General features: G+C 43.7%; 1 protein-coding gene and 1 long non-coding RNA gene across 10 annotated transcripts in view; one reads left to right on the top strand and one right to left on the bottom strand.

Annotated features, from left to right (window-relative positions):
* Positions 1-14,623, bottom strand: part of acaca (acetyl-CoA carboxylase alpha) — a 33,301-nt gene extending 18,678 nt beyond the window's left edge. For 5 of the 9 annotated variants that reach the window (XM_017459880.3, XM_017459882.3, XM_053676806.1 and 2 more), the window contains exons 1-27: positions 14,480-14,622; positions 12,405-12,636; positions 10,893-11,025; positions 10,531-10,669; positions 10,063-10,172; positions 9,837-9,918; positions 9,608-9,706; positions 9,275-9,381; positions 9,061-9,171; positions 8,711-8,920; positions 8,378-8,548; positions 7,485-7,646; positions 7,155-7,318; positions 6,877-7,027; positions 6,560-6,663; positions 6,054-6,281; positions 5,798-5,948; positions 5,223-5,504; positions 4,901-5,089; positions 4,581-4,681; positions 4,098-4,186; positions 3,706-3,830; positions 3,505-3,618; positions 3,237-3,350; positions 2,714-2,803; positions 2,482-2,600; positions 1,712-1,735 (exon numbers count right to left, since the gene is read on the bottom strand). In XM_017459880.3, coding sequence (XP_017315369.1) covers positions 1,712-1,735; positions 2,482-2,600; positions 2,714-2,803; positions 3,237-3,350; positions 3,505-3,618; positions 3,706-3,830; positions 4,098-4,186; positions 4,581-4,681; positions 4,901-5,089; positions 5,223-5,504; positions 5,798-5,948; positions 6,054-6,281; positions 6,560-6,663; positions 6,877-7,027; positions 7,155-7,318; positions 7,485-7,646; positions 8,378-8,548; positions 8,711-8,920; positions 9,061-9,171; positions 9,275-9,381; positions 9,608-9,706; positions 9,837-9,918; positions 10,063-10,172; positions 10,531-10,669; positions 10,893-11,025; positions 12,405-12,607 — 3,572 coding nt within the window. In that variant the 5' untranslated portion in view covers positions 12,608-12,636; positions 14,480-14,622. Of the gene's footprint in view, positions 1-1,711; positions 1,736-2,481; positions 2,601-2,713; positions 2,804-3,236; positions 3,351-3,504; positions 3,619-3,705; positions 3,831-4,097; positions 4,187-4,580; positions 4,682-4,900; positions 5,090-5,222; positions 5,505-5,797; positions 5,949-6,053; positions 6,282-6,559; positions 6,664-6,876; positions 7,028-7,154; positions 7,319-7,484; positions 7,647-8,377; positions 8,549-8,710; positions 8,921-9,060; positions 9,172-9,274; positions 9,382-9,607; positions 9,707-9,836; positions 9,919-10,062; positions 10,173-10,530; positions 10,670-10,892; positions 11,026-12,404; positions 12,637-14,479 lie in introns of all 9 variants that reach the window. The other 4 variants (XM_017459876.3, XM_017459879.3, XM_017459881.3 and 1 more) reach the window with 2 other exon arrangements.
* On the top strand, positions 12,727-19,967 carry LOC124626499 (uncharacterized). Its single transcript, XR_006981366.2, has 3 exons — positions 12,727-13,270; positions 17,894-18,084; positions 18,261-19,967. It is a non-coding gene; the product is annotated as an uncharacterized LOC124626499 (long non-coding RNA).
* The last annotated feature ends 1,583 nt before the right edge of the window (positions 19,968-21,550 follow it).

The following is a 21,550-nucleotide window of genomic DNA, read 5'->3' as shown; positions in this document are numbered from 1 at the left end:
AGGGGCAAGCCCCAGTTAAACTCAATAATTAAGACACTTGATTCAAACCCAGCGTGACGTGTGGACCATATTACACAACCACAAAAATAAGCCATGCTAAATTTGTTTTAGAGTCTTAAAATCATCACAGATAGGGTGTCAGTTTTAAATGACGTTGTACACAGTAGACTCACACACTCAGACACTTTCTCTCTCTCTCTCTCTCTCTCTCTCTCTCTCACACACACACACACACACACACACGCAGAGTGTATATACATATACTTAAAAAGTAGCATGGTCAAACACTGCTCTTAAATAATAAATATATATATATATATATATATATATATATATATATATATAGGTGTGCACACAATATTTACACACACTGTGCTATTGTTTACGTGGACATCAAGATTTTAGTCAAAGTCACTGTTTTTTGATAGCTACAAGCTCACACATTGTGACTTTATTATTATTATTATTTTTTTTAAAAAGGTATGACTGAAGTATGCTTAGTTAGCGAGCAGGTCAACATTAAGCCTGTTATCAGGTCAGTGTAAATGCTGAATGAGAGCAGAAATGAGAGAAAATGGTCTGGAATGTTAACATTTCTCTCAGATGTGTCACAAAAAAAAAGAGAAAGAAAAAGGAAAAGAAAAAAAAAAAAAAAAAAAAAGACACAACTATCAAAATATTCAGTACAAACGCAGCTAGCCAACTGAGCTAACCTGACAGGATTTCTGCGAGGATTATCCGCCATGTTCATAATAACCATTCAGAATATTTACTGTTAAAGCTAGCCGGCTTTAACATGAGCTAACCTGACAGGATTTCTAAGTTACATTCATAAATGTTCAGAATATTTACTGCTAAACCTAGCCAGTGAGTTTAACATGAGCTAACCGGACAGGATCGCTAAAAGGATTTCTAAACCATCTTCAAAAATATTCATATTTACTGCTAAAGCTTGCCAGATGATCAAAATGAGACAAACCCGGCAGATTTTCTGGATTTCTGAGAGGATTTCTGTCATATTCGTAAACGTTAAAAATACTTACTGCTAAAATCTAGCCCTGCTGGCTAACATGAGCTAATCTGACAGGATTTCTAAGTTATATGCATAAATGTTTACTACATTTACTGCTAAAGCTAGTTAGTTAGTGAACATGAGCTAACCTGGCAGGATATCTGAGAGGATTTCTGTTATGTTTGTAAACGTTAACAGTGCTTATTGCTAAAAGCTAGCCTGCTGGCTAACATGAGCTAACCTGGCAGGATTTCTGAGAGGATTTATAAAATCATATGCATAAATATTTACTGCTAAGGCTAGCCAGATGACCAAAATGAACTAACGTGACAGGATTTCTGAGAGGATTTCTCTCGTACTCAAATACATTAACAATGCTTACCGCTAAAGTTAGCCCCACTGGCTACCACAAGCTAATCTGACAGGATTTCTAAGTTATATTCATAAAAAAATTCACTATATTTACTGATAAAGCTAGTCGATTAATGAACATGACCTAACCGGACAGGTTAGGGGGAATTTCTAAATGTGCTAGTATTCCAACTTGAAAATAATTGAAGGGCATGTCTCCGAGTCCATAAAACATGATACCCGGGTGTTTGGCCATGTTGCTTTTTGAGACTACTTACTCTAGATCTACATTACTCGGTAGAGACTGCTAGACAAATTGGTTGACAGTAGAAAGAATGTGTACTGTACCTGTTTAGAGTGGGGATGTTCCCTCTGCAATCAAATAACACTGATTACTGATCGGTTAGTGTCAGGCCAAGAGGGACAGGAGGCAGTCTCAAGTGCTACGTGGTATGACTCTAATCAATCACTTTAAACATTTGACGTATTTCTTTAGTAGATAAGAGGAAAACGTCCTCCCGCTTTAAAACCATACCACACCGGAGACTGCTTCCTCCTCCCTCGCACACACATGCAACATTCACGGCATCTCAAGATTTCAACAGTGTTGATTCAAAAGGGGTCAGAAGGTCAAGAGTGAGGCATGCAACAAAATTAAAACATGTTTGAGCACATGCTTTACAAACAGGCAGCCATTTTGTTTTTTGGCTATATTGTTAATATTGTTTGTTCAAGTTGTGCAAGCAAAGCCAGAGTGTGGGAGTGGTGAGTATGCAAAAAATCTTATTGGTCCAATACAGTTATCAACCAGATCTCAACACCGACTAACTACATATTGAACACCACTAATAAGGCATTTGCCCTCAAATAAAATGAATTAAGCGCTCTTCATGAAGTCGTTGATAGAGAGTATGCACCACAATGCTGGAGGCGGAGCTTAGCTTATGTTTATGCTTAAGTTAGCGATGAGCACCCCTGGGCAATTCACCCCTTCCCTTTATTCCGATCCTCCCTCCTAAGTGTCAACAGAAAGGTGGAATGGAGATGGCGTGGGGTGAGGTGGGGTGAGGTGAGGTGGAGTTGTATTTTTAGGGATTCAAAGCATGATCTTGGGGCACCTGTTGGGATGAGACGAAGGCAGCATGAACTGAAACTCCACGATGCACGTGTTGTCCTTTAGCTGCCGGTGCTGGACACTGTTGAGCTCGTATGCTATGTACGCTCTCCGAACATACACCTGATGAAGAGGGAAAAAAAAAAAAAAAAAAAAAACCATGCTCTGTTAACAATATTTTACAAAATTAAAAAATAAATTAAATAATTATATCACGTGAGAAGTCCTCCACGTACCTCTAGAGCGGCCATTCGGACCACCTGGTTGCTGTGGTAGAAGAAGTTGGGCAACACGTCGAAGATGGACGTCTCGGACAAAATGAGTTTCTAGAGAGCGAAGCATGAGAGGAAAAATGATGCAAGACAACTTGACGTCACGTTGATCTGCTCACGGATTGATCAACGACTTAACGAAAGACATTTGGAAAGAAAGTTCTAACTCGGGTCCTGTCTTTACGTCAGAAATGAGATATTAGTAACAAAAGATTTTAATTCATTAATTTAAAAAAAAAAAAGGAAAAAAAAAGGCCCCTTGAAAATCCTTCTGGTTTTCCTTTGAGTACTAATGACATGCGTGTCGAGTCGAGTAAACAGCAGATGGAGAAAAAAAAAATATATATTTCAGATCTCCAGAAATCTGTGAAGCAAATGAAGTTCCGCAAGCGACCAGAAGATGGCGCCACAGTATAAGAAGCTGACGCATTCCATCACGTCCGAAAGTGCTGCGAGCGTTTCAGCCATGTGTGTTCCAGATGTGTACCTGCAGGTTCTCGATGCAGAACTGATGGCCGTACATGTCGATGGCAGAGAGGAAGATGGACTCCACCTGGTTGTGACGCAGCTCGTATGAAGGCAGGTGAGACGCGATCAGCACCTTAAAATAAAAGCCAGGAAACTCTTCAGTAATTTTGGAGAGCTGAGTTAAGCAGCTTGGTTCAGTATGTGTGAGAGTGTGTGAGATTGTGTGTGTGTGTGTGTGTGTGTGTGTGTGTGTGTGTGTGTGTGTGTGTGTGTGTGTGTGTGTGTACCTGGCGGGCACGCAGAGCCACTTTGGCGTTGGTGGTCTTGCTCAGCTGCGTGAGCTCGGTAAGGATGCCCATGAGCTCATCGGTCAATGTGGGGTCCCGCCCACACAACTGATCCTAAACACAGACAGAGAGAGAGAAAATTACAGCTGAGAGAAACGACTCATTTCCATAGAGTGAGTGAGGATGCTGGCATGTGCTCACAATCAGCATGGTGACCAGAGAGTTCTTCTTGGTGACTTGGGCATGGGAGAAGATGTAGTTAAGCACGTTGGCCATGTCGCCCTTGTTCTCTTCACGCAGCGTGAACACACACTTATCGTAGTGACCTGAAAACACACGCGCACGCAAAGATTTTCGATTTATTTCGCGTCGCACACACTCGTGTCCATGTGTACATTTTGGATAAATATCTATGGCGCAAGTCTTTTGTGGATGCAAGCGGTCATGGATATTCATCGAGCGTTTCCGTCTGAGGCACGTGATTCGATATAGAATACACGTGAAGCTCTAGATCTTCAATTCTATTTGCGTGAATGAGAAAAAAAAGAAAGGAAAAAAAAACAAACAGCTAGAGCGGAAAAGTGATCTCTCACCATGCTGAAACTGCACCTCCACCTTCAGGTACTGCCTGAGTAAATCCATCACCACCGCCCTCATGTGGCCGCGGATACCGCTGCGATATCTGAGGACGCGACATAAATGATCGGTGACAGCTTCTGCACACTTAAAAATCCCCCCCCCCACACACAAACAAAATTTCAGTACAGACAAAAGCTGCATGTGTGTGCGGCCAACACCTGACCCTTGCGCAGGGAGAAGAAGGAAGGACAAAGTAAATTATGAAAGAAGGAAGGGAGGCAGGAAGAAGAAAGGAAAAAGAAGGAAGGAAGGAAAAAGTAAATTAAGAAGGAAGGAAGGAAGGAAGGCAGGGCAAACAAAAAAGGAAGGAAAAAAGAAAAAGGTGCCAAAGATTTGCAACACTAGGTTTGCGGTTTACCTAAGATTATGTTTATGTTTACAGCATTGGTCAAATGAATAGAAACAGGTGTGTGTGTGTTTTTCCGAGCGCGACTGACTTCTGGACGAGCTGCACGATGCTCTGCGTGTTCATGAAGAAGACCTCGCGCTCAGACTTCCTGTTCAGCGTGGCCGCGTGGCTGTCCAGGATGTTGGCGATCTGACACAAAAAAAAAAGGGATGAAAGATAAGATGAGATGAGACGAGATGAAGAGCAGTGAAAGTAACACAATGATGCATGTTAAGTAAAAATAAAAAAGTCTGTTTTTAATGATATAATTAGATAAACTGATGAATTTGAAATTCAAACATGATTTTTTAAAAATTATTTATTTTGAAGTGGGAATGCGAGTGTGTGTGTGTGTGTGTGTGTGTGTACCTGTTGGCTGGGGAACTGGCAGAGCACAGAGGTGATGTTACTTGCGTACTGAGCCATCTCCTTCTTGATGGACTTCTCCACAGCAGGGGGGATTCGACCTGATACGCTCGTCATGATGTCCTGAAGCTCCAGCAGGGGCAGAGACGGATCCCGCAGGGTTTTCATCAGCCGCTCCACCCACTCCTTCAGCTGAAGACACACACACACACACACACACACACACAGTGTTGTATTAGCATTATTACTAACACTATTGTATTAGAAAAGGAGATACCATGATGTGCCAAAATTGTGATATTGGGTTATTTTGTGTGCGTGTTACTTTTGGACTGAAGAAGGGCTCGGGCAGGCAGTAGCCGTTCATGATGTGCACCAGGTGGTCGAGAGTGTTGTGGAAGACTCGGTGCAGCTTTTCCCCTCGGAGAGCCACTGCCTGAACGCTGGGCAAGGCCCCGGTATGCAGCTCTGCCTGCTGCACTCTGCTGGGGTCGTCCAGCTGCAGCTTGGCTATCACGCAGCCCGGCTCCAGCACGGCCCCCGCTCGCTTTACATAGTGAATACATCCCGACTCTGCTGCAGTTAGAGTCATTACCATCTTCATCACCTGGAAAACACACACACACACACACACACACACACACACACACACACACACACACACACACACACACACACACACACAGAGTGACTCATGTGGGTTTAAAAAAAAAAAAAAGAAATACAGCAGCTTTAAATTTCAAAAATCTGAATACTACTACTTCAAGCACTTCACCAGTCATGTGTAAAACCTGAGCAGGATGTGTTCCATAGTATTTCATTCATACACACAAAACACTACTGGTGCTGCAACAATACCACAAAAACCTCATGCAGTCACAGTATTTCACCCACACCTACCTCGATTTCAGCGTAGCACTGGCCCGTGAACACATGGCCCCCATCCTCCACGGTGTACTGGATGAGTTTCCCAGCAGACGGAGAGCGCAGCAGTGACGGGTCGTTCTCCTTCTCAAACACGCACGTCCTATTACCAATGGTGATGCGGTACCTACAAGAACAGAGAGCACTCGTTGAAAACAACCCTACTGGAGGCCTTACTGCCTTGAAAACCCTAATACCTGAACCCAAAGAGTAGCTAAATTAGCAGTCGCACCGGTCCACCTCCTCCTTCATGTAGGTTGTGTAGCTGCTCCCGTCGTAGGACAGCAGCAGGCCGCCGTCGCTGAGCCGGTGCACATCCACCTCCACAGACGAGTTGTTCATGATGAGCACATAGGAGTTCGGGGACTGGCGAGTCACCTTCAGCGCGTACTTCACGCCCTCGTAGATGAGCTCAGTGTCGACCGTGTTCAGCAGCGTGTGCGCGGCCAACACCTGACCCCTGCAGAGGGAGAGAGAGGAAGGAAGGAAGGAAGGACAAAGGAAAAAGAAGGAAGGAAGGAAGGAAGGAAGGAAGGAAGGAAGGAAAGAAAGAAGGAAGGACAAAGGAAAAAGAAGGAAGGAAGATCAAAGGAAAAAGAAAGAAAGAAGGAAACGCAAAAAAGGGAAAGGAAAGGAATGCAAGACCAAAGAAAACAAGGAAGGAATGAAGGAAGTAAGATATTTTAAAAAGTTTTATAAAAGCCCATTAATGCTGAGGAGAGAGGATTAACAGCTCACCTCTCGAGAGAATGCAGGAAGTTGGACACGCTGTTCCTGAAGTTAACATCCGCTACATGCAGTGCACCGCTCACCAACCCCAGAATGGTGTCTGGGCGCTCAGCCTGCACGGGAGGGAGAGAAGGAGAGGAAGACAGACAGAGAGATAGTAAAGTAAATGAAGCGGGAACATGAAATGAACTTCCAAATTACAAAAAAAAAAAAAAAAAAAAATCAGACTGTTCTAAACACATTGTACAAAATGTCCGTGAAGAACCGTACAGAGGAAGGAAGGATGTTATTCCTAACAGGTGAAATAACGGGGCAGGAGTGTGTACCTGCATTTTCTCGGAGATGAGTCGGTCCAGCCAGCCGGTGTCGATGCTGTTGTGCTGGAAGCTCTCCGTCTCCAGCAGTTTGATCAGATACTCCACTGTGGTCCTGAAGTCTCCTCTGATCGAGAGCTCCTTCAGAGCCACCACCATGTTCCTGAAGGAATTTTTTTTTTTTTAAATGATATGGAAATGATGTTACACCACATTACCACACACACACACACACACACACACACACACTCTTACATACAGTTCCAATACCACAATGAAAGTGTACATACGAGATGGCCTCTTCGCGGTTTTCCCCGAAGGAGAAGCAGTGACCGAACTGCGAGTCGGCGAACTCGTGCAGCCCTCCGGCGGCGGCCACGCTGAAGTAACCCCACACATTCTTGTTGCTGCGAAAGTTCAGCTCCTGCACCGTGCCCGAGCTCGGCTTAAAACCCTGAGACAAACAAACAAACAAACAAACAAACAAACAGGTCTTCCTCATATCCAGCTACAGTCCTTGTTTTTTCATAACGTGTTAAATATAATAAATAATCTTAGCAAACTACACAGGTGTGTGTTTGATGAATCCTCAATATACTCGTACGCGCGCACACACACACCTCATCTGGGTTCTCGCTGGTGATGCGAGCCGCGATAACGTGTCCTCGTGGAGAGGGGGCGGTCGAGAGCGCCTCAAAGTCGATGGGGGAGTCTCCCCACGGCTGCACGGCGTACAGCATGCGGATGTCCTTGATGCGGTGCAGAGGAATGCCCATGGCGATCTGACACACACACACACACACACACACAAACATATATATTTATATTTAATTGTTTTCCCTCCTATTTACATAATTATTGTTTGCTATAATATAACTCCATTAGAACTCCTTCCTCCGTCTTAGAGTGTGTGGTGTAACAGCATTAAGCCTTCCCCCGGACACACACTGACCTGAGAGCACACTATGTGTGTGTGTGTGTGTGTGTGTGTGTGTTTGAGCAAATGAGCTGTTGTGAAGATTATTGCAAGACTAAGCGATAACACACACACACAGACCCACCTTAAATGTACACTTACACATTACTACATAGAACAAAGCAACTCTCTCCCTCTTTCTCTCCCACTCTCCCACTCACTCTCCCACTCACTCACTCTCCCACTCACTCACTCTCCCACTCACTCACTCACTCTCCCACTCACTCACTCACTCTCCCACTCACTCACTCTCCCACTCACTCACTCACTCTCCCACTCACTCACTCACTCTCCCACTCACTCACTCACTCTCCCACTCACTCACTCACTCTCCCACTCACTCACTCACTCTCCCACTCACTCACTCACTCACTCACTCACTCACTCTCCCACTCACTCTCCCACTCACTCACTCACTCACTCACTCACTCACTCACTCACTCACTCACACCCACACACCCACACACACACACACACACACACACACACACACACACACACACACACACACACACACACACACACACACACACACACCTGCAGCTGGGCGGCGGGCAGGTTCACATCAGCCACCATCTCGGTGCAGGGATGTTCCACCTGCAGACGTGGGTTCAGCTCCAGGAAGTAAAAACTGCTGTCCTGACTGTAGAGATATTCGACTGTTCCTGCGCTGACGTAGCCCACCATCTTAGCCAGTTTCACTGCACACTGAGAGGAACACACACACACACACACTCACTCACTATACAATAATATAAAACATTTTTTTTTTTTTTTTTTTACAACTATGACTATATTCGTAACAGCATGTTATGTTACGATTTCACATCCCGTCTGTCCGTTTTTATTAACTACAACGCTGCGCTTTACCCTCTCCATGTTCTCGAACACGTCGGAGGTGGCGATGGTGGCCGGCGCCTCCTCTATGATCTTCTGGTGTCTGCGCTGAACGGAGCAGTCTCTGCCGAACAGGGAGATGGCGTTGCCGTACTGATCGGCCAGGATCTGCACCTCCAGGTGGCGCGCGTGCTTGGCAAGCTGCATGACAAAGATGGGCGACCCGGGCACCTCCGTTTGCACCTGAGGTGACCAAAAAACCCAAATACAAACACTACCACATTTGTACAGAAAACGTTGACATTGGGAAAAATAGCACAGTGCTATAAAATGTACTCTTTAAATATAAGCATTATGCCAGCTGATCAAACTGCACAACTGACCTGTCGGAAGAGATTGGGGAAGTCATCGGCGCTGTTGACCTTGCGGATGCCTTTCCCTCCTCCACCCTCTGAAGCCTTGACCATCACTGGGTAGCCCACCTTCTCTGCGGCCTGTCAGTCAGAACGCGTGGCTTAGATGGCACGCTAGCAGCAAGCAGGGGCTAGCCGTGAAGCATTACAAATCTGAAAAATACGCTGTGGTGAACGCAAGTACCTTAAGACCGGCCTCCACATCCTGGACGCAGCCCTGCTCGTAGAGTTCACTGGGCACGTTGATGATTCGCCTCTTCTGGTCAGCTTCTGACCATTCGACAGTTAACCCTGTTAACAGAAATCCAGAACGGTTCATTTTTATATTTTCATGGAACGGCCTCTCAAATTCTGTTCGCGGCAAGCTATTTTAACATTTTAGGGTTTTACAGGGACTCAGCCCAAGTGATTTGAACATTTTAGGGTTTTACAGGGACTCAGCCCAAGCTATTTTAACATTTTAGGGGTTTCCCATGGACTAGCCACTTTCATTTATTCCCAGTGAGAATCAACAGACCTGTTCCACTCCAGGGTAGAGTGGGAATGCCAGCTGTCTGAGCCACAATGGACGATGCAATCTTGTCTCCCAGAGCCCACATCGCCTGACTGGGAGGACCTGTGAATAGGGAGGGGGGAAGAAAAGAGATTAAAAAAAAGAAAAAAAAGATGCAAGAACCATTAAAACATGCTAACATTAATCCAGTCTACGTGGTGTTGAATCAGGTGGACATTTCGAGGAGACGAACCCATGAAGGCAATGCCGTTCTTGTGCAGGAGTTCCGGGAGTTTGGGGTTTTCAGAGGCATGACCCCAACCAGCCCACACCGCCTAGCAATGAAAGGAGACTAGTTGATAGATCGAAAATCACAGAATACACTACGCGTATATTCTACAGTAACCAAAAAACCTCACAGAAATTATGACTGTAATTGAATTTACAGTAAAATGCTTTACAACGTCTATAATAACTACCTGAACTGGAATACGCTTAGCAATGTCCAAAATGAGCTCTACATTGGCGTAGTTGTTATTGTTGGTTCCTCCAGGGACAGGAACATAATGATCAGCCATTTTGATGTACTCTGTGGGCAACGAAAAAAGAAAAGAAAAAAAACACTAATGTATTTTTATCTGTTTACAGGTACATTCAATAGTGTGGAACATCTACATATTAGTTACTGTAGTTGTTCAGTGCTGGTAAACGAACATGCCCGAATCATACAATCAATTTGAACTGAATCTCACAAACAGCCTCGAAGAGACCTTGTCCATTCATCAGTGGAGACACGTCACTAATCAGCGTCTCTTCCTGTATTAATTCGGCCACGCTTGGCCAGGACAAAGCCAGACTGTACTGTATAAACCGACATAATATATTCACCCTCGCCGGTGAATGGCATAAATTCTTTCCCCTTTCACTGGCTTGCATTGTTCACTCACCCGCATTGGCCTTCAGGTCCTCAGGGGTGACCATGACGACGAACCGGATGGCGCGCTCGTTCCGAAACATCTCGTAAGCCCAGCGCCGGATGGAGCGCATGCACTTTACAGCAGCAATGCCGTTATTAGCGATTAGTACCTGCAGCGCCAAAGTACATGTGCATATTAAATGCTAGAGTAAAGTGCCGTTCTGTTCAATTTTGTTCAGGGTTACAGTTCACGTAGATCCATAAAACTAGCGTGACTTCAACCTCAAAAACTAGCGAACAACGACTGAAAAAAAACAACAAAACAAACAACACTACACTGGTACCCGTTAGCCACGTTACCGTGTTCCAAACTTCCAACGTGATCCGATTTACCTTCTCGATGACTTTGTTTCCCCCGAAGCGTGTGACAAACTCAGCGGGGGACGCCACGGTAAAGTCCCTCTGCAGGTCTGCACGTCTGCGATCACGTCCCTGTTTCACCAGGTGCAGACCAGACATGCTGGGCCTTAAAGAAAATAAAAACACTGCGCAATATAACAATCTTTTTGTTTCTTCCTTTTTTCCCCCTTTAATACACTTTACTTCAGGGGAAGCTCCGACTTGAAAATCAAGTTCCTGAACTATTTCGCCGGCATTTCACGACGTGAAACTCTAAACAGATACAAAGTACGGCGCTCTTTAATGTCTCAGGCACGTAAATAAATTTTAAAAACGTCAAAAACTGTGTGAATCGGCTTCGGATCTGGTTTGCGTCCCAGACCTTATTTGCGATGTTGATTTGTTTTTGTTTTTTTGGTCCCTGGACAATCACGACACTTTTCCTATCTTCTCCTGTCCAGGTTTTCCCTACAAACCTCAGTGTGTATTCCCCGAGAGAACATTCCATTTAATACATACACACACCACTCTCACTTTGGATTGATAAAAGGACTCCAACGCAACACTTACTGACTGTGTGAGCGAGCGTTTGGCAGAATCGAGACCCGCCAACCAAAAAGACACGAGATACACCAGGTTACACCTCTGTGTAACACCCTAACCAAAAAAAATATAATAATAAGTAAGTAAGTAAATAAATAAATCATTGCTGCTGCAATGATTTCCAGTGTGAAGGTGTGTGTGTGTTTCCTTGAATTCTGCATGGCCTGATATTGCACAGTTACATCATGACTGGTATGCTGGCACATAAAAGGGGCCACTGAGGCATGGTGCGATACTCCCTAACCCCTCACACACACACACACACACACACACACACACACACACAGCCCTGTCTGTCCTCTACTTGCTCAACACAGATGCTTCTGCCAACCAATAGGAAAGTGGTAGAGTACAGGGAGGGTCTCTTTGTCTCACAGCAGCAGTTTCATGACTTGCCGACTTTTTGTCCAGGAAGCAAATATAACGCATGTCCGAAACGTACATACAGTGTTATAATAACTCGTGTTATTTCACATTACATAACGTTAGTAGCTACTACTTAGCAAATCTTTGATATCGCTAATAAATAACCAGCATCACATCTCTAACCTAGTGACTGAACACAGGGTTTGTGTCTATTAGCATTGCTAAAGCTGCATGTAATACTGCGATATAGAATCTAACGCAATGTACTGACAGGAAGCACAGAAACGCAATCACGTGAAGGGCCCGACATTTTCGAGACCTCACCGACACGCTGTTTCACGCCACTGCCTTCTCGATCCGAAAGGAATCGAGACTGAACTCGCTGTAGTTGCACAAGACCCGCCCTCTGTTTTATCGCACCCGACTCTGGAGAACACTTAAACCTTTGACACGGCGACCGGCGAGACAATCCGAGCGTTTATCTACACGAGCGCAATTCGGACAGCGCATGTCAGCGACGACGCAAACAAGGCTGACCTCATGCTGTGCAGCGGCCCGTCCAGGGATTCGAAAGTGCTGTCCGAGCTGAGAGACGACGGCGACGCCGAGCGCTCTTTGTCCTCTGCAGACAGCTCCGACTTGCCCAGAGTCTCGTCCTCGGAGTTGTCCTCCGACACGGAACCGATGATGAAGTGTGAGGCGGCCGGGGGCTTCTCCGCCGGGGCATCCTGCTCCGCCATGGCCGGACGACACTGGCAGGCTCCGAACACTGATGACAGAAAGAAAGAGGGAGGATGAATTAAATATTCAGGGATGATTCAGAGCCATTAAAACACGACGCCGGACTCGGACTTAACAGTGGCGTAGAAAGTGCTCCACCGTTTATTTGTAAACCCTGTGGAGGTAACTGCAGTTTTACGAGCAGTTTAGGAATGAATCTGACGAGATCTAGTCCGTCCTTTACACTTTAGGACGTGATGGGGTGTCTGAATGCCCACCTCTTTGAGTTACACCACACCCCCATTTGGATCTGACTGACTGGAAAAAAAACATCTAAAAATGGATAGATTGAGGATAACCTTTGCACCACTGAATCAAGATTACAGACTGTATTAATAAAGTCCACGATCACCATGGCTTAAAGTCAAGGCTATACTTTTGACTAACACTGTGACGGTGAACCTTCTTTCCAACTTTTGTTTCAGTCATCGCCATCAGATTCTTTAAAGGGGAACTTTTTTCAGAACTGAGAAAACGTGAGACATTTATTTCTTTATTAGCGTGTCCCTGCGGCAATTCGTTACAGCAGATACAAACAGCATTCTTTTTTTTTTCCCCTCTCCTGAAGTTCTGCTTTATGTCAGACTGTTATGAAGAGCCGACATCGAAGTGTTTAACTATGGGTGAGAGTCTCTTTCTTCCAGACAACGCAATATACATCTCCGAAAATAAGCAATGATTCGATACATGTCGATTCACTACTGCTCCGATATGATTTGTTTCAGCACCCATACAATTTGACTCACTTGTTTGACTCTGATACAATTCTATTCAGTCCTGATCCAATATGATTCAGTTCAGCAATGATCAAATTTGATTATCATATCGGGACAGAAGTCGATCGAATTTGATCACTGCTGAACTGAATCATACTGAATCAGGGCTGAACAGAATTGTATCGATTCTGAACCGAATCATATCCGATTAGTTATGAATCAAATTGTATCAGTGCTGAACTGAATAATACTGGATATGGTGTGAATCGAAGCGTATTGATTCTGAACGGAAGCAGGTCTGAACCGAATTGTATTGATGCTGAAAAAATGGTAATGGATCAGTAGCGAGTCAAAATGGTATGGGTGCTAATCATATCGGGTCAGAATTTTAGTTACAGTAAATTTCATTAAACCTCCGACCAATCATAATTAAGAATTCAACAGCACTCTGAATAAAAATGAGCATAGAGTCTCTGAACGATGAATATTCATGAGCAGTGGGCGGTCCCTGTGAAAAAAGACCACAACTGTACAAGTATCTCTGAAAAGAACTTACATAAAGGTAAGACTTTCTGACCAAATATCACTCGAGGTGTGTTGTATAGACACAGAATAATATTTTTTTAAATAATATATAGAATATTTAATGCCCCTAAAACGCACTGCAGAGTCTGAAGCGACCTGAACACACCTTAAGACCATCTTACTGAACCTGATAAACGAGTCCACACGTGTCTTAGCTACTGTGAGGATAATAAACACACGGCTGGTTAATTAGTAGATAGAACTGTTGATGGAAAAATATCGATAAATAAATAAACAAATAGTTGTTTGTTTACTCGCGCTGAGCGCGCGTGCACGGGATGGGACGCGTTACTGTTTTTAGAAAGGCATGTCAGTGATGTTTACATGCGTTTCCAAGCTTTTAATGTGTCAACTGTCACGAATAGTCACGAATAGTCAATCCGCCGCCCCATTTTTTCCCCCGAACTGTCGGACATTTTCTCGTTAATATTAATATTTCTAGTGAGATTTGCTGCCTTTAAATGATGCACGAGTTAAAGCCGGCTAACATCCAGCTAGCGTGCTTCCGAGCTAATAAGCTTAACCACTCACCGTGAGAAATTAGTCGGCAAGCTATGCTGAAGCGGTATTTCCGACAAATTAGCTATGTATATATTGTTTTATTTCTCTCAACTTATACATAACAGCATGTCTCGCCCTCCAGCCGCACGTAGGTTCCCGTCAACCGCCGCTATGGCAGCGACATCACGGTGGTGTGATACGGAAGCGTTATTTTTACCCCACCCGTATTCCAACGCTCCCGCCTCCGTCACTGCGATTGGTCGTATGGTAATTCACATCCACGAGCGAATCTTTGATTGGACACGTTTACAAGTCGGTCACAGAACACGGAAATGTTCTGTTGGAATATGGGTTGGAAAAATAAGCCAAGCGTTAAAGGAATGAGGTTACTGCAGACCGTCGAACTATGACCTGTAATAGGCTCACGCCGCACGAATGAGCCAATCGGATTTCGGGTCTCTGGCGGGGGCGGGATCATACACGCAAATAACGAGAAGTGTGACCAATGAGAAAGAGGGTCTCGAGCTCCGCGTGTTCGCACGCCTTATCGCCTGATCCAACTGCGATCGGTTCATAAATTAAAGGTGACGACGCGTCAGGACGGAGGTTCAAATGTTCTGAGGTGAAAAAAGGGAGAACAATTGTCACAGTGACAGTTTTCTCTTTACTTATATAACCAATATAATAAATAAATAAATAGTTTATTATGCAATGCAATAAACAGAAAAGACAATAACAAATCAGGGCAAAAAGAGCTGCAACTAATTATTGATTCATTTCAAAAAGATGCACTTCAGTGCAAAGGTTTGTACAGCCTTAGAGAAATAAATGTTAAAAATATGCTAAAAAAAAGAGGATTTCACGGATGATATTTCACATATCGTGAAGTATGTACAAGTATGTGTACAAGTAATTGAAATAACATATAACTAATAAACACCAATCGGCCATAACATTAAAACCACCTGACTAATATCGTGTAGGTCCACCTTGTGCCACCAAAACAGCTCCTACCTATCAAGGCTCTGAGGATTCCACAAAGACCTCTGAAGGTGTGCATCTGGCACCAAGACGTTAGCAGCAGATCCTTTAAGTCCTGTGATTTGCAAGGTAGGGCCTCCACTACTTGTCTGTCCATCACATCCCACAGATGCTTGAGATCCGGTGAATTTGGAGGCCAAGTCAACACCGTGAACTCTTCGTCCTGTTCCTCAAACCGTTCTTGAACAATTTTTACAGTGTGGCAAAAGTGTGTAGATGTTTGCAGTTCTCGACTGGACGAAATGAAAAGAAGTGGAAGACAGGAAGTGTGCTTTAGGTCTGACTGACGTATTAACCGGACCAGGGTAAATATAAATCTATTCCTCCAGTGGTCATTACTGGCTTGAAACTCTGGATCAGTATTGGATTGAAGTTTAATGATGTTCATTTTTATTATTATTATGATGCACAGTACTTTTCTTGGGAATATTATACATGCCAAGCTAATTGTAGATAGATCCAAGTCTTCCAAATCGTTCTGAAGCACCTTTGACCTAACGAGTTCACCCGAATGTACCGTGCAGACAGGGCCATCCGATCCAATTATTGTGTAAACAGTTTGATTAAGAACGGTGAAATATCAGTCTTGTGCAACCTCAATTTGAGGTTCAGGTTCAGCTCAAAGTCTAGTGATCATGCAGACGTCACCTGTTCCACAGCCAGATAAAACAGACATCAAGGCTTGAGATCTTAAAGGGAATAATTGAAGGGAGAAAATCATGAACAATCATGCTTCTTTAACATCAGAAGCTTGTCTCCAGTCAGGATCATCATAACAACTTAAGCATCATTAATACACAAACTCTTAGAAGAACTTAGTAGACTGATCCTGGGATTAAAAACAAACAAACAAAAAAAGAACAGGCTATACCACAGCACTGTTGAATTCTCAAGTCTGATTGATCGGATCAAATCACAGGTTTATATTAATGAGCTGGCTCTAATACGTTGTTGTTTTCATAGTAACAGCTAAGGAAGTGTATGGCGAACACTCCACGTAATCTAAGACTAATAATATACAGATTTAAAAATAAAAAAAAAAAAAGAAAAGAAAAAGTGTTATTTGGCACAGAAAAGTTTTTGGTATGGTGGCATTTAATGAACGTTTATGGAAGGAGTCTCCAGTCTCAGTGCTTTGGAACGGTCCATATGTTTCTGTCATGGGAAAGTCTTCATGACAAAAAACTTCATAGTCATGTGACAAGCTGCATTTTTGATTTTTTTTGGCCTTATTAACATAAAGAAATGGAAACGGTCGATTAGATCGGATGTATCGTAAACGATAAGCCTTTGTGGACGTTCTACAACATGTAAATGATAACTAATGTAACTATAAATGGATAATAAAAAAAAATGCCATACCATTTCCTATGAAATAAGTCATTGTAATAATTGGTAAACCGTTGTGGTATGAGAGGAATAAATCGCTTCATGGCATGCTGTTATTGAAAAAGAAGTGTTTTATTATCTATTAAGCTTCGTGGCTGTGGCGGAAAACTACACCATACATGTCTTGGATGAATGTTTAACCTCTGCTTGAGAAAAATGTTGCTTTTTTTATTATTATACATGGTCATTTTTGTCATCATGAACATAATTTCTTCAAGGAGAACGTGTTCTGTTCCTGTAACAGCATTCCTTAAAACCAATCACATCCGCTATCACTCCTTTGTTGTGTTTGAATTCATTCCTCATCCCCTTTATAGTATAGCTATATTGTTACTTTATACTATTTAGTCTAAACTATATAGTGTATAGCATTTGTGGTGGAGCTGTTGCGTTATTGATGCTGAAATGTAGGATTTAGGGAATCTTCAAGAAAATATGCACTAGTTCTCATTTTGGCTAAAAAATAAATTAAATTTTTTTAAAAACCTCATAAAGGTATCAGAATCTGATCTCTGTTGAATGAATGTTCAACAGTATGGCATGAAGCGGAGAAAAGGACCTCTGAATTTCAAAAGTGTTGTTTGTATGTTTCCAAAGCACGCAGTTTGGTAATAGTTTATGTGATAACAGTTTGATCAGTAGAGTGGGGAAAGAAATGCATTGGGTTTAAAGCCATAATCAATCCACGAGACTGGAGCTGTGCTGGATGTGTGCAGGTGAAAGGTGGATTTTTTTTTTGTTGTTGCCTAGACAACGGGAGATTGTGGTTCTAGGATGTAGTACAAAGGGAACTAAGCAGAAAAGGATATCAAGGAACATTATGAAAAAGACCGAAAATGACGTGTATTGAATCATATTCATTTCATCAATCATATGTGTATTAAATCATCAAAACACACTAAGAAAATTGTGCACAGGTGAGAAAATCTATTCTGTAAAAAGTGATGCTAGTGTACGTTAAAACCATCGGCCGAATATCATGTAGGTCCACCTCTCCTTGTGCCACCAAAACAGCTCTGGCCCGTCGAAGCACGGACTCCACGAGACCTCTGAAGGTGTGCTGTGGTATCTGGCACCAAGACGTTAGCAGCTGATCCTTTAAATCCTGTAAGTTGCGAGGTGGGGCCTCCATGGATCGGACTTGTTTGTCCGGTGCATCCGACAGACGCTCAGTCGGACTGAGATCTGGGGAATTTGGAGGCCAGGTAAACACCGTGAACTCTTTGTCATGTTCCTCAAACTGTTCCTGAACATTTTTTTGCAGTTGTGCAGGGTGCATTACCCTGCTGAGGGAATACCGTTGCCATGAAGACGTGTACTTGGTCTGCAACAATGTTTAAGTAGGTGGTACGTGTCAAAGTAACATCCGTATGAATTCCAGGACCCGAGGTTTCCTGGCAGAACATTACCCAGAGCATCACACTGCCTCTGCTGGCTTGCTTTCTTCCCATAGTTTATCCTGCTGCCATCTCTTCCCAAAGTAAGTGACGCACACGCACCTGGCCATCCATGTGATGTAAAAGAAAAAACGTGAGTGATCAGACTAGACCACCTTCTGGACACTGGTTTTAATGTTATAGCTGATTGGTGTATGTGATTAGTGGAGATGAAAACCGGGATAATTATTGGTAAGCTGTGACACCCGGTGGCCGTCTTTGATACAGCAACTACTTTAGAATATAATAAAATCTTCCAAATCATTTGTACAAACTGGAATACTCTGGATACAGTATTTAAATGATGTAAATAACAGTATTAAACAACAACATAGGACATTTTCCATTATACATGAATTTATATAAGTAACCCGTAGGGGTCAGCAAAGTCCACTTTAACAACAAAACTAACTAAAACAAGAATAGTTATGCCCGGCGATATTAGCCGATGAAGCCTGGTCAGTCCCTATGATAATCTATTGCTCAGGTCAGTGTTGGTATTTGAAAAGAAATCAACTCTGCATTTAATTATTTTTGTCGTCACTTTTTGTGCAAGAAAAAGAAACCCTCACATTGCAAACAGCATGGTAAAAGAGGGGTGTCAAGTACACGTCCCGATCAAGATTGTAATCCAGCCCAAGAACAGAATTTAGAACAGAAATGACTGTAATTGAATCGAAAGATTTAATATATTTTATTTATATAGGCTTTTCTCCCACCAAAGGTCAGAGAAACACAGAACACAGAAACAATGTGCTAACAATATGTAATTCTTCAAAAATTATGACATATAATCCCAATTAAATCTGTTTCATATTAATTCAAGGGATTGGCACCCTGTCCAGGGTGTACCCCGCCTTGTGCCGGATGTTCCCTGGGATAGGCTCCAGGTTCACCGTGACCCTATAGGATAGGCGGTATAGAAGAGGAAGGATGTATAAAGTTCAAGGGGGTTGAATACTTATGCAAGACAATCTTCTTAATCTGTTTTGTAGGTAATATAGGTTCAATAAATGTGTGGGGGTTTTTTGTTCCACTTGATATTAGTAAGTGTAACGTGACACATTATCTATAATGTGTTTCACACTCCTGTTAATCCAGGTGGCTACCTAGAACAAGAATTACGCATTGGGAAAGTTTTTAGCCCAGTCCCAGTTGTACCGACTGCCCCAATTCGGAATCCGTGATTAGCATTCAGGTTGGATACACGGGCGAAGTAGCAGGTGCTCCAGCAGTAGTCAGACACTTGGCCTTGGTGCTGCTAAAGAAGCCCTCTCACACCTTCGCCAGGCTTCGGCTTTGAATTGCTGGAAATCAAGCGGCTTGTAACACAAACGCCAGTGGGGTATCACGGGCGCGAGAGTGAAAAGAATCTGTGTTAATGTGCTCGGCCATCACACAGTGGAACATATTGCTTACAACCAGCACAATGACTCCAGGGTGACTTAGGTTACGCGTTCCTGCCAAGCGGCGGAGTGTTACAGTGAGAGCGCAAGGCGCCGTCCTGAGATAAGAAGAGGTGGAATAGTGGACGAGTCTCAGATTTCAGCCGTCATCCAAAGGATGCTGATGGACGTGCTTGAATGAGGCTTTTGAGGCGCAATTCCACCTTAATTAAAGTGGTCAGACAGTTTTGCAGTGGCCTGAGAGAAGACATAGTGGGGGAGGGATGGGGGGGGGGGGGGGGGGTGTCGGCTGATAAATACCGAATGGATGGGGAATGAAATGCATGCTTTATGAAAATGCAACACTTGGAGCTGGATGACACTTGAGAATTCTGTGAGAATGTTGGTAGAAAGTGTGTGAGGTCAGACCTGTAGGGTCTCAGGTACTGATTAGGATTAAGGTTTGCATGGAATAAGCTTATCTTGGCTCAGAGCAACAACAAAAAAAAAAGCCTCTCATGCAGTTACCTGTGAAAGCGCCAGGCCCCCAGTGCCCTCAGATCTGCAGGTAGTGTGAGATTTCACACGCCCGAAACATGGCGCAGACTCTCTAGTGTCAGGGTTGCTATGTTCAGAGCAGCAGAGGAGAGAAAGAAAGCAACTGTGTCCTTCAAGGCCAACAGATAAGAGTAAGGCTACCTGGGGTGACTTTAGAACGTGAGATGAAGTCAGCCGGCATACATGCCCCTACTGGAATCCTTTCAAGGTGCCATGCTCCATAAATAGGGCGCAGGCAGAATGCCGTGTTCAGTCTGGTAAGTTTTGTGATTGAAAGTCCTGGTGAACATGAGTGGTACGTTATAGGTCTGTCACTCCCAGCCAGAGCTGAGACGATCTCCAGCAACTCTGGCAACAAGGTAGTGGGGGAGAGGGGTAGGGGGCAGACTCTTAGAATGCGCTCGTAATAGATACCCTTATGTCAACCATGTCTTGCAACCCCACCAAAAAAACAAGGGCTCCCATTCACATCACCCACCCTCCCCCTGCCAACTTTCCATGAATAAGTAATCATTTCATCACGGAGGCAGGCAGTGTACTTGGACCGGACCATTTTATGTGGCAGCCGCGAGTAAATCGATCCCTTCCCGGTGGAAACAGAGCCGGTGAGTGGCACGATGTGAGCAGGCCTGTAACCCTAGCTGCGCCTTTCGCTCTCGGTTCTCTGTTTACCTGTCACATCGGGCACGCTGCTTCATCCACATTGAGTGGCAGCTCACGTCGCCTTCCGCTTAATGACACGTCGGAATATTTAATTGCAAACAAGATTGAGAAGAAGCAAGTGGTGGTAACCGGAGATGCACCTTTTCACCAAGAAATCGAAGGCTAAGAAGGCAGCTTGATCCCTGCCTATTGTACCCACAGCACACGCCGTAGCTTAACATTTGCTTTGGCAGATATAAGCTTTCAGTTCTGATCGAGTAAAGAAAAAGAGACAGGGAAAGAAGAAGGCGGAATAAAAGACTTTGGGTTTGTTATTTGGGGATTTGTGATAATGTGATATCAGGTATGTTGGCATCGTTTCACATGGGAATAGTCAGGTAAATGAAATGGATTGGCAGTCTGAGATAAGGAGTCACAGTCCAAAGTGAAACTTGCTGTTAAAAAGTGTCAAAAAACAGCTTCAGTAGCACCAAGATGTAGAAAGATCTCAATCTATTCCAGTAGTCAGTACTACACTGAAGAACTCAATGAGTGGCTACAAACAACAGAACTTCATTAGCATAAACGATCAGGATTTATTAGAGAATGTGCATAAAATTGATTAGCCTAAATAATTTATATTTCTCTAT

This window comes from Ictalurus punctatus, chromosome 28 (assembly GCF_001660625.3).
Source record: "Ictalurus punctatus breed USDA103 chromosome 28, Coco_2.0, whole genome shotgun sequence".
Classification (NCBI taxonomy): domain Eukaryota; kingdom Metazoa; phylum Chordata; class Actinopteri; order Siluriformes; family Ictaluridae; genus Ictalurus; species Ictalurus punctatus.
This window is presented reverse-complemented; position numbering and strand designations above follow the sequence as displayed.